Genomic DNA, 12,154 nt, shown 5'->3' on the forward strand with positions numbered 1-12,154 from the left:
TCACTTTCAGCAGAAAAATGGAATTGTAAAATGTTTAAAATAAATCTTTGCTTTCTGTTCCCTTCAGGACCTCAAAAACAGCCTTTATGTTGCTTGGAGCAGAAGCCTCAAGATGCTGTGAAGCAGCTCCAGACTGACAGAACCACAGAATCAGTTCAGTTGGAAAGGGCCTCTGAGATCACGGAGTCCGAGCCATGAGCAAACACCAGCTTGTCAACCAGACCCTGGCACTGAGTGCTTCGTCCAGTCTTCCCTTCCACACCTCCCAGGACGGGACGGTGACTCCACCACCTCCCCGGGCGGCCCATTGCAAAGTCTAATCACTCCATCGGTAAAGAAATTCCTCCTAATGTCCAACCTAAACCTTCTGTGGTGAAACTAGAGTCCCCTCGTCCCGTCGCTGGCTGACAGGGACAAGATGCCGGTCCCACCTGGCTACACCCTCCTTCCAGGCAGCCATAGAAAGCGGTAAGGGGTCACCCCTGAGCCTCCTTTTCTCTGGGCTAAACACCCCCAGCTCCCCCAGCCACTCCTCACAGAACTCACACTGCAGACCCTTCACCAGCTTTTTTCCCCTTCTCTGGATCCGCAATCCCACAAATCCCACGAGCTTCGTTCGTTCAGAGCCGGTGTCGGGAAGGGGCCGGAGCGGCGGGCGCGGCCCGGGGATGCCGGGGAGGTGCCGCCGCCGCGGAGCCCCGCCCCCGAGGCGCCCCATTGGCTGCCGAGCCTATATATGGCCGTCAGTGGGGGGCGGGCTCTCTTTCGGCTCCGCGCCGCCCGGGCCTCCACACGGCGTTGTCAGCGTGAGTCGGGGCGGCCGGGCGGGAGGCGCGGGGGTGGCGGGGACGCGTTCCCCGCCCTGCGATAACACCGGGGGGGGCACCGTGCATCCCGCCGCACCGCCGGCGGCCGGGCTGCGCCGGGCCGGGCCGGGCCGCGGGGAAGGCCGAGGCCTGCCGCTTGTAGCGCGGGAGGCGGCCCAAGATGGCGGCCGGGGCGGCCGGACCTCGTGGCGCGTCCCCGCCGGGCTGAGCCGCGTCCCTGTGCCCGCAGGTTCCCTGTCGTTGCTTCCCAAGGGAAACCCCACAATGTCCGGAGGCCTCGATGTCCTGCAGATGAAGGAGGAGGATGTCCTCAAATTCCTCGCTGCCGGGACCCACCTGGGAGGTACCAACCTGGACTTCCAGATGGAGCAGTACATCTACAAAAGGAAGAGCGATGGTAAATAGGGGGGATGGGAGGCCCGGTTGGGCAGCTGGGATATTGTGGGCACAACTGGGAGGAGCAGAAAAGTCCTAGCGCTTCATCTCTTTAGCATGGTTTCTGCATGGCCTTCGCATACCAGTGTTAACTCAAAGTAGAATAAAATACTGATTTTGGGACAATTATACTAGTTCTTGACTGTCTTGATCTTTAATCTGGTAAATCAATCACACCTGGTTTCAGTAATTTTGCTAGTTCTTTACAATATTAATAAAATGGTTTTAGTGTCTCAGTAACGATTTCTCCTGGTTTGTATTGGTCTTCAATATAAGCTGCCCTGTTTACAAGATTAAAATTCATATGAGGACTGGGTTTTTGATAATAAATGCTGGAAGCATGTGACATTAGAACCATAAGGGGAGAATTTTCTTCAGGATAGCTTTCCATTAGCTAGAATGAGACTAGAGTGTCATTATTTCATAAAGGACATTAAGGTGATGGAGCATGTACAGAGAAGGGCAGGAAAGCTTCAGAAAATGTCATGAGGAATGAGTGAAGGAGCTGTGTTTGTTTAGTCTTGAGAAGAAGCAGCTTAGGGGGGATCTCACTGCTCTCCACAACTGCCTGAAAGAAAGTGTCACCCTTTCCTGCCTGCCAGGAGTCAAAAGACTTGAGGAAATGGGCTTAAGATAAGGGAGATTCAGATTAGATAATATTAAAAAAAAATTCACTGCTTGGATCGTCAGACAGTGGAATAGGTTGCCCAGTTGTGTTTGAGGGACCTGAATACGATGCTGATTCTTTAAATTTTGGAGTAACCACAGCCATATGACAGGTTTAATGGCAGAGGAGTGCTATCCTGTTTTAGGATCTTGTGTTTGCTGGTTCCTCTAAAGCCTTTTGTTGCTGGCAGGTATTTACATCATCAATCTGAAGAGGACCTGGGAAAAGCTGCTCCTGGCAGCTCGTGCCATTGTTGCCATTGAGAACCCAGCTGATGTGAGCGTCATTTCTTCCAGGAACACTGGACAGGTATGGACATCAGGAAGCCTGCAGTCTTGGGAGCAGGACTCCCTTGCCTTGCATGCATCACTGCCTGCCAGTGACAGCTTGGTGATAATGGGCAATAACACCAGTTTTAACTGTAGGAATGCTTTCTGTAAACATGGTTTTTGTGTTGCACTTGGCAGCTTTAAACAGATTCGTTGAAACCCACTCCCCATTTCCAGGCATTTGATAACTTGTTTTTCTTCCATGTCCTTCTTCCTGTTGGATTTCTGTCATATTAGTGGTCAGTCCCCTGGTGACCCCTTCCTCCCAGAGCTACTGTGTTTAATTGGTGGTGATTTTCTGGGGACAGTAAGCCCCTGAGATGAAAGTTGCCAAAGAAGAAATTTTCTATCATTGACCAAGGTATAGTAGCCAGTATATTTGTAATTTTGACTCTTAAATTAGCAAAACTGTTCTGTTGTAGAAGGTGATAACGTTTAACTAGTCACTGGAGTTTGAGATGAGGTTGAGTGAGGTTAGGTTGTTTGGGTACCTGCAGGTGGGGCCACAGATGTTTAGGGAGATTCAGGGATGGATTTCTGAAGGAAAAAAGGTGGGCTTGATGTGCACACTATTAAAGCTTGATGCTGAGGTCAGTTTCTGGCCAGTGAGCTCTCAAGTGTCGGAAGTGTGCGACAGCAAATGATGGCAGGGTTTTCGCTAACGCCAGGAGAGGGGCTCCCTCTAGGACTGGAGTTTGATAGTAGGCCCTGCCACATGCCTGACAGGTTGGAAGCTGTTGAAATTGAATGAGAACTGCCAAGTGCTGTTTCAAGGGGCAAAGCTACAATTTGTGTGTATTTATTACTGAGTTTTTGTGTGCTTCCTTGAAGTTCCTGGATAACAAAAAGATACAGAAGTAATGGAAGAACACCTGCTTTGCTTTTTTTGTAAGCTTTTTGTTTAATTCACCCTTCTCTGATTTGATTATGAGAATTTGGAGTAGAGCTTGCCAATAACTTGCGGGAAAGAGAAGGCTTTTTTAAATTTTCTGACTTACTGGTTTTAAATTCAGGGTGTAGCTCTTTCCAATAACATTTTTATTTTGTCTCTTTCTGAGGTGGTGAGCCCTGATTTCACAGGAATGGAAGCAAATAGTTCTGTTACGTTTTGTGCACATTCACTGGCAGTGCCTAGGTGACTTGGCTGAAATGCCCTTTTCTGGTTTGGTTGAAATGCAGCTTTCCTGCTTCACCTTTGCTGTGTCCCTTTTGCAGCGCGCAGTCCTGAAGTTCGCTGCTGCCACTGGGGCCACTCCCATTGCCGGGCGCTTCACCCCTGGCACCTTCACAAACCAGATCCAAGCGGCTTTCCGTGAGCCGCGCCTCCTGGTGGTGACGGACCCGCGGGCGGATCACCAGCCCCTGACCGAGGCGTCCTACGTCAACATCCCCACCATCGCCCTGTGCAACACGGACTCCCCGCTGCGCTACGTGGATATCGCCATTCCCTGCAATAACAAGGTATCGCCTCCCTGCGGTGCTCCTGTCAGCTTCCTCCGTGCGCTTCCAAGATGGATGCTTTCTGCAAGGGAGGGTTGGCTCGTGTCTCACGTGTACCTTGGGGGATGAGCTAATGAATGTCTATTGCAGGTGGGTGGGGAGGAGAAAATGAACTGCACACAGTTGGAGCTTGGAGCTGAGGCTGGTTTCTGGCCAAGGAACTCTCAAGTGTAGGACGTGTGCTATAGTAACCTGGCAGGATTTTTCGCTGACGCCATGAGGGTCTTTGTGACCCAATGAGTGGAGTTTGGTAGTCATTCTTGCCACAGATCATGAATATGAATTAAAGATAATATGAACTCATGGAGAAACTGCTCTGAGACATTACCTTGGCAGAAATCACCTGAAAGGTAAAGTCTGGGAAGATGAGAATCTATCTTAGATCTCTATTGAAGTGTCAGTCAACAAAACTAATGTAAGCCACACGTGAGGATGTGTATAAGCTTTGTTTATTTTGTCAAGTTTTCAATTTTTTCATTCTTAGAGTATGTGGTGAGCATTATCCCTGTCTTTTGGATGAGACTCACATGAGGGTGATGAGCAACATGAAACTCCATAACAGGAGACTTACTTGAGGCTGTGATGTAATGGCATCTTGATTTCTGCAGAGACCTGAAAATGTCGCTGGAAACTTAAAAAGTTACCTTTTTTTTAATGTTCAAGTACTTAAGTCTGGCATTGGCAAATAACGTCTTTCACCAAGCACAAGCTTGGCGTACAAATAGGTCTTCTGCTCTTTCTGGAAAGGTTTAGCTTCACAGCCAACTCATGCCTACTTTGTTGTGTTCCAGGGAGCCCACTCGGTGGGCCTGATGTGGTGGATGCTGGCTCGGGAGGTGCTGCGCATGCGTGGCACCATCTCCCGTGAGCACCCGTGGGAAGTCATGCCTGACTTGTACTTCTACAGGGATCCCGAGGAGGTAGGAATCCTCATGGCAGGGAGTGTGTCTCTCTGGGATGTTCTGCTTGTGCTCATGTCCCATTGGTCCCGTGTGTCTGCTGTGGAGGACAGGTTTTGCTAATGTAATGATGGCACTTCACACTCTGCTGTGGTGGTTGGTTAATTGTATTCCCAGTTGGTGCCTGTTTGATGCTTGATATAAGGGTTGTGTTCTGGGATGTGTTCCTGGGAGACTCAGGCTGGGCTCTTCCACTGCAGATTGAAAAGGAGGAGCAGGCAGCTGCTGAGAAAGCAGTCACAAAGGAGGAATTCCAGACTGAATGGACAGCCCCGGCACCTGAATTCACTGCTCCTCCTCAGCCTGAGGTTGCAGATTGGTCTGAGGGAGTGCAGGTCCCATCTGTGCCCATCCAGCAGTTCCCCACAGGTCAGTTTGGGGAGTGTCTGTGGGGAGGAGTGGGGGGTGTTGTGGGTGGAAGGCTGGGGAGCACTAAGTGTTGTTGTGCTTGTGATTGCAGAGGACTGGAGTGCCCAGCCTGCCACCGAGGACTGGTCAGCAGCTCCCACTGCCCAGGCTACTGAGTGGGTTGGCACTGCCACGGAATGGTCTTAACTTCAGCCCTGCTGTTCTGTGAGAGAAATAAAAGCTGGTTTAGTACACAGTGTGCTGGTGCTGCGTTTGTAAAGTTGGCTGGTGACACGTGGGTAGCATGGGGCATGCCTGTTACACCCTGTTGAATGGAGCTGGGGCTTTGTCCCTGCCTGCAGCAGCTCACTGGGTTGTCCCTCCTGTCTTTCTCAGTTTGTGAAGCTGGTCTCACATTCCTGCCTTCCCTGGCTCCACCCAGGTGAGGAGGCAGCCAGTGTGTGTGGTCAGGGGAGAGGACATGGTGAGGCTGGGTGAAGCAGTTTGCTTTAACTTTTTCTTTTTTTTATAGCAGCCTGTCTGGGTCCACCCAGATGATTTTGTTGCTCTACCTGGGGTTTCACAAGTTGCCAGGGTGAGGATGGTTCTGGTGGGTGCTGGCCTGACTGAACAGTGTGGTGAACAGCCCTTGAGTTGGGAGCTGCTCCCCTGATGGAATCCCAGCTTTAGCATCAGTATTACCAGTTCCTTCCTCAAAAATACTGCAGTAATGTTCAGGAAAAAAACAGGTTAATTAATCTGCTTTAGTTCTTAAAGATTATGTTGCTGTGATTATCAGCAATAATGGGAGGTAGACCAGGAAAATGGGGTTTTGCTTGTTGGAGGTGAATATTGTTCAGATTGGATCAATTTTCCCATATTGGTGTGGTTGCAGATGCTTCTTTTTGTACCTTCAGCACTGCCAATTAACCTGTAAAGAACGTTTTCTCTTGGTGCATGTGCTCATTTAATTTTATTGTAATAGTGCATATTAGCAGTAAAAAACCTAAAGCAAGTTATGCATTACTGCACAGCATCTGTCCAAAGGAGACTGATCTTTCTTCCTCTTGTCTTTACCTACTACATGCAGGGTGACTAAAAGTTTTGTTAATAATGAACAGGTGAGCTCTTCACCATTTGTTCCTGAAAGAGAAAGAGAAGCTCTGTTTGTTCCCTGCATTCCTCAGAAGTGTGCTTGTGGCACATCCTTTGCTACTGTGCAGAATCCAGCAGGGGGAGGCTCCTTCCTGCCACCTGAGGTTTGTCACTTGTGCGTCAGGGTGTGTTGAGAGCCTGGTCATTTGGGGACTATATACCTGCTGATTGACTCCCCAGATTTGAGATTGTCTCAAAAGATCTGTTGGCCAGGAGATTTTTTTTCACTGCCCCATTAAAAATTTCCAAACTTGGAGCACAGTCTTACCCCTTGATACATTCAATCTCTGCTGTTACTGTTGCTGTTTCACCGTTGCCCCTTTTATCCGTTGTGTAACTTCTTTCCTGCGAATGTGTTCCTGTTAAGGAATATGTAGAAGTCATCAGACAGCTCCTGTGTGGGTGATGGTGCTGTTTTAAATCAATTGGTTCTGAGTAATTGCTGCTGAAATATTCCTGGCATGTTACTGCAATGTGGTTGTCTTCATTGAAGTATTTCCTAAAGTATCACTTTGACTTTCATGATTCTCATTCTTGCAACCAAGGGCTGGCAGTGGCAGGTGGATCCGCACAGCCCGGTCAGGAGACAGATCTCTGCATGTGGGTTCAGAATCACCTTGTTGGGGCAGTGGGTAGAGTAGGAGGGCTCGTTTGCCTGCAGCACTGCAGAGGGGGTCAATAGCAGCCTTTTTAGGAAAGGAGGCAGCCTTGGCTGTAACAGCAGAGCGCTCATGGCAGGAAGGCTATGATCCTCAGCATGCCAGAAGAACAGGAGTGGAGACAACAGCAGAGATGTAGCAAAAGATCCTGTGTCTGCCAGAGCTTCCCTTGTGGTGAATACCTGGCAGATGTAATCTACAGAGACAGTGTAGAGGAATGAGGAGGTAGGAGCAAATCCTTGAGACACTGGCTTGTTCGTTATTGCTTTTTTTTTTTTTTTGGTAGGTGCAGTGTTGATGTTGAATAAGAACACTGAAAAAAATTGTAACTGTTGATCTGGACTGATCTGATGATCTGATTTGACCCAAAATGGCTTAGGCAGAGGTCTCTATATAGTGGCAATTTCTATTGAGGGTCACGGTAGTGTTTCCTTTGTATGTGACCTTCTCTTTGTATTTGATTTGGGTTGATGGAACTAGGTAGAATGGGGCTGGGTGAACTCCTTAGGATAGCCTTCTTCCAGAGTTGGTCTCAGCAGGAGCTGCCTGTGGTTTGGTTTCTGAGCATGCTGTGGTTTCTGAGCATGGTAGAACCCCTCTGGACAAATGAGCTGTGCAGTCCTTGCCAATATGGTACTGTGTGATCCATGAATGTCTCATACATGCAGCCTTTCCAGTTCCCTCCCTTATTTATATGCCACCATTCACAGATGTTCCTTTTCCTCTCCAGTCACTTCTTTGCCTAAATAATCACCATATTTTTAGTATCCATGTATTGTCAGATTACACCGAGGTTTTTCTGTTGCAGGAAGCAAAGGGTTTTATGCACAGCTGAAGAGATTCATCTCTGCTTAAATCCAGGCTGCAAAAATGTTCCACTCTTTGCATCTGTAGTCTGTTTTATTTTGTGAAACTGTGAAAATGGCTATAGGGTGTTTGATGCTGACTTTTAGGAGTATAATATATTGTCAGCCTGTTTATTCATATCTGTGCACTGTATAAGTATATAAAGGAAACGGAGATGTGTGTGATGAATTCACCTCACTGCTCCTCTTAGGAGGCTTCTTCCCCAGCCAGGACTGTGAGCATGCTGCATGCAGTTGGAGTGGATCTTGGAACAATTTTTTTTCCTTGAATTACTAGCATCTTGAAGAAGATAGACTCTACATGGAGTAAAGCACATGGTAAATCTGCAAAATAAATGCAGCACTCTCCAAAGCTGTGTATCTTGTACCTTCTTAGGACAGATGAAGCCTGGCATCTTGAATATATTTTCTCCCTGGCAGAGGGAGAAAAAAAAGGCATTCCAGATTTACATCATTATTGCTGTAGGACCAAGGTGTTGCTGGAGCTTGTTCCCACTGCACCCTGCAGCTTCCAAAGAGACATCAGCCAGCATTTCAGGCAGTTTTTTCTCTCTAGCTAGTGCTTGGCACTACCAGCTCCCAGCCCTTGCAGCCTAAAGCTTGTGAAAACCACAAGGCCTCAGAGTCAGTGAAAACCTGATCTGCATTGAGTCTATGATGGGTAAAGGTAGGACAGTGTTACAGTTGTGTGTAGCACTGGGAATGAAGAGCATCACTGATCAGCTCTGCGCAGAGGCAGACTGTGATAAACACCTTGGGCATGATGGGTACAATCTTATTATGTCACAACACTGATTTTCTCAATTTCTTGCTTTATGGGGCACTGGTTTCTGAACCTGTTTTTATTTAGTTTTTTAATACTTACGATTTTAAGAATACTCACTGCCATTTTTGTGCTGTCCAACTTTGGAAGCATGTCATTTTCATTTTTACATTGTTCATTTATACACTCGGTAGTCACTGTTGAAAAGAACTACATAATAAAGATACATTTTTGACATCTCTATAGCTGAAAGAACATGTCCTTTCTGGGCTGCTGCTTAAACCCTCAGTTCATCAAGTGTTAATAAAGACTTTAGTTTGCCTGGTATGTCTTCTCATGTGATGGAGTCCTAAATATTTCTGTCAGTGTTTGTTTCACTGGCTACAAGATTGCTTTTATTAGTTCTGTTGAAGCATGAATAAAATAAATTCTAAAGGGATGCAGGATGCATACTTAGAAATTATGCTTTGAAACCATGCTTTGAAGGCCAGAGAAACCTGCTTTGGTAGAAAATCTCTCTCTTCATGCTAAATGCCATTGCACCACATGCAGCAGGGTTTCTGGGGTTGAGTCACAAGCTCACTCTTTGTTTTGGTACTGTCTTGCTGGTGACATTTGGGCAGGACAAGGGGTGCCACAGTGTGGAGGGATAGAATGTAAGAAAATAAAAAAGATAGTGCAGAAGGTAGTCTCACACCTGAGGAGCTGCAGCTGCACTAACCACCAAAGATTAGGAACAGGCCTGCCCTTAATAGGCCACAGCTGTGTCCAATAAGGATGAGAGCTACAGAAGTGGGTTAGCTGCTTGAGGAGAGAGCTGGAGTTTGTTGACTGTGCTGTGAGAGACAAGGAGCCAGTGCTGCAAGGAGATGCCCATGAGAAATCACCGAGAAGGTATGGAACTTTTGCAATAAGGTGACAACAGCACAGTGCACAGAGACAGCCTGTGCCCACTACCCTTGGTATGGGGCTTGGGTGTTAGCAGCTCAGAAGGGGAGAACAGGGTCTATTGCGTGGGCCAGAGCTGGATGCTGAGGACTGAAACAACATTTTGGCTGCTCAGTGGGACTGTGCACCCTCCCACCAGGTGTGTGGGTCAGTCAGGTTGAGGGTTTTGCAGAGCAGGGAGCTCAGCGTGGCAGGTGTGGCGCAGTTCAAAACTCAGAGCTGCTCTGCCACGGGGCGCAGTTGTGCCAAAGACTGCGGCAAGCTTTTGCCATACGAGGGCGTGCTGGCACTGCTCCTGCCCGCGCTGCAGCTGGGAATGTTGGGATGCAGCCACACAGACGGGAAAGCTGCTGGGAAGCTCGGGTTCTCACCTGGAGTGCTGAATTAGTTAGCACTGCCCAAGGAACTGGTTCCAAAATGTTTGCCACCTTACCTGAGAGCCCAGGGGCTGCTCAGAATGAAGGAGGTGGTCTCAATGTTTGCTTTTTGGGTCTGAACCAGGTCAGGACGACGCTGCCAGTATTTTCCATCAGACACCGGCATGGTGATGGAAGCGGCTTTCGGGAGCAGGCCAGCACCCCAACATCGCTCGCCCCGGGCAGGTGACAGGAGGATGGCGGTGGTGCCTGCACAATTGCGGAGTACGAGTGCGGGAATCCTTCCCGGTGCCCGGTAGATGGGGCTGTGTGTGCTTCCCGCGTTCCCCGCCTGGCAGGAGGGCTGGGCAGGGCGGACACCCGGGAAGGGAAGGTACAAAGCTGTCCCTCACCTGGCTTTTTGACTTCCCTGTACCAGAATGGTGCCGTCTCACCAGGACAATAGGATACATAAAAAAACCTCAAACGACCGAAACCCTACTATTTTTCTCCAAGTGTCTGAGTGTTAAACTTTTTGCCTCCATACTGATGCAAACCTTGATCTTGACTGTAATTTCCCTAAGGGAGCAAGTGTGGGATGCCACTGGCTGTGAGTGCTCCAAGTTGAAGAAACTCCGTGTTGGAAAGCCATGTTTCTAACTCATCTTTCCTGTTTGGCTTATTGCTTCCAGCATTTTCTAGAATAGCTCATCTTCTCCCTAGTACTCCCAAAGCTCCCAGGTATACAATTCACTGCACCTGTTGGCCTTGTTTATATACAAAAAAATTAAGCAGCATATGCAGAGAGGGAATCAGGTGTGAACCGTTTTCTCTCACTTGTTGTTTTGCTGTTAAAGGCTCTAATTTGAGAGGAAAGATTAAAAAAAAAAAAGACACCACCACTTCCCTCTCTGCAGCACCTTTTCAGAAGGCTCCTTTCAGCCTCATTCCTGCTCCCAGCTGGGTAAGGTTTTACAAGCCCCAGGTGCCACGGGCTGAAGTGTCTCCTACCATTTTCTCACAAGGGCTGGTGTGGGGAAGGAGTGAATGTGCTGTTTGCTGGCTTTTCTTCTTGGCTTGTGAGGCAAACCCACTTTGTCTGTGTGCTGTAAGCAGGTAGGGGTTCTTCATCAGCTTTTTCAGTAGGGCTGAGAAGTCTAGCAACTTGTTTTTCTGACTTCAAGGGCTCAAGTCCTTTGAAAAGTTTTGAGACAAATTTTAAGTCATAATTCTTTTCCCTAAGCCTTTCTTGGAATTCTGCTTGATTCCTATGCTGCCTGTGCTCATTTTATATTTATTTTTGTTCTGTGAAAGCTACGTGTTTGTGCTTATTGTTTCAAAATGAGAACTGGGATTTCTCAAACCATACCTTGAATATAGAAAAAGGAACTTTATTAAAATGTTAAAATGTCAAATCTGCAACTTGTGATTTAAAATGAGCCAAGTTATCAACTCTGCATGGCCCCCAGGTGGGATGAGTGCTCCGTGAAGCCATTCTTTTGTGGCCTGTGTTGTCTCCGCTGGGATCTCAAGGACGGAGCTTGCTCTCTTAAGGTAAGTGTCAAGCTTTCTTTGAATTTTATCTTAAATCTTCTATCATTACAAGAACAGTGGATTGACCTTCCCTTCTAGCCATTGGGTAGGTACTGTTTTTCTGCTGTTAAGATAATTGCAACACAAAATACAGAGGTGAGCAATGAGTGCCTCCCATGGGGCAGTGTGAGCCAGAGGGGAGCAGGGTGGGCACCAGGCACAGAGCAGCTGCCTCCTTGCTCTCCTAGGCTGGGTGAGCTCAGCATCTGTGGTAGCTGCTCAGGCAGTAGTTGCTGGTACCACAGGGACCCCTGTGGCAAAAGCGTGCTTGGCACATCTTCCTGGTTAGATGAGATTTAAGGGATGCTGTCTAGGATGCATCTGCGTGTTGTGGAGCCCCCAAAACTGCCAGAGGCTCCCTGCTCACCCAGAAGGCCAGGTGGAACAGCATTTTCACAAATAGTTTAATTGTTACTTTCAGAGGCTCTGCCTTGCCTTCTATAGTCTTTCCTCTGAAATCAAGGTCTGGTGGTGGCAGGAAAGAGGAAACCCTTTATTTTAGGTGGAGATTTGTTTTTCCTTCTGGGCATTGGGTTGGAGGAGTGCTGTGAGCAATGTGTGTCTGACCCATCCCCAACAATGGGATGATTTTGGCTGTTTGGTGGATAACCTGTTCAAGTACAGTGCTTGGCTTCAGTGGCACTGTGGTAGTGTGGCACACCCAGGTGGTGACTTGCCCTGTTCCAGCAGGACTAGTTCAGCTCCTCAGAGCCAGCTAAAGGTCTTTAAAAGCTACTTACCCTCCCTGT

The 12,154-nt window shown here is 48.1% G+C and overlaps 1 protein-coding gene and 2 non-coding genes across 3 annotated transcripts; all 3 read left to right on the forward strand.

Moving 5' to 3' along the window:
* The first annotated feature begins 736 nt into the window (after positions 1 to 736).
* On the forward strand, positions 737 to 5,317 carry RPSA (ribosomal protein SA). The gene is made up of 7 exons (XM_058025709.1): positions 737 to 806; positions 1,057 to 1,224; positions 2,120 to 2,238; positions 3,474 to 3,719; positions 4,550 to 4,678; positions 4,918 to 5,086; positions 5,178 to 5,317. Exons 1-7 carry the CDS (start codon positions 737 to 739, stop codon positions 5,270 to 5,272), a joined length of 996 nt encoding a protein of 331 aa, XP_057881692.1. The 3' UTR covers positions 5,273 to 5,317.
* LOC131094912 (small nucleolar RNA SNORA62/SNORA6 family) lies at positions 2,820 to 2,977 on the forward strand. The gene has a single exon (XR_009115816.1). It is a non-coding gene; the product is annotated as a small nucleolar RNA SNORA62/SNORA6 family (small nucleolar RNA).
* On the forward strand, positions 3,871 to 4,029 carry LOC131094919 (small nucleolar RNA SNORA62/SNORA6 family). The gene has a single exon (XR_009115818.1). It is a non-coding gene; the product is annotated as a small nucleolar RNA SNORA62/SNORA6 family (small nucleolar RNA).
* Positions 5,318 to 12,154: the final 6,837 nt, after the last annotated feature.

Source organism: Melospiza georgiana, chromosome 1, assembly GCF_028018845.1.
Source record: "Melospiza georgiana isolate bMelGeo1 chromosome 1, bMelGeo1.pri, whole genome shotgun sequence".
Classification (NCBI taxonomy): domain Eukaryota; kingdom Metazoa; phylum Chordata; class Aves; order Passeriformes; family Passerellidae; genus Melospiza; species Melospiza georgiana.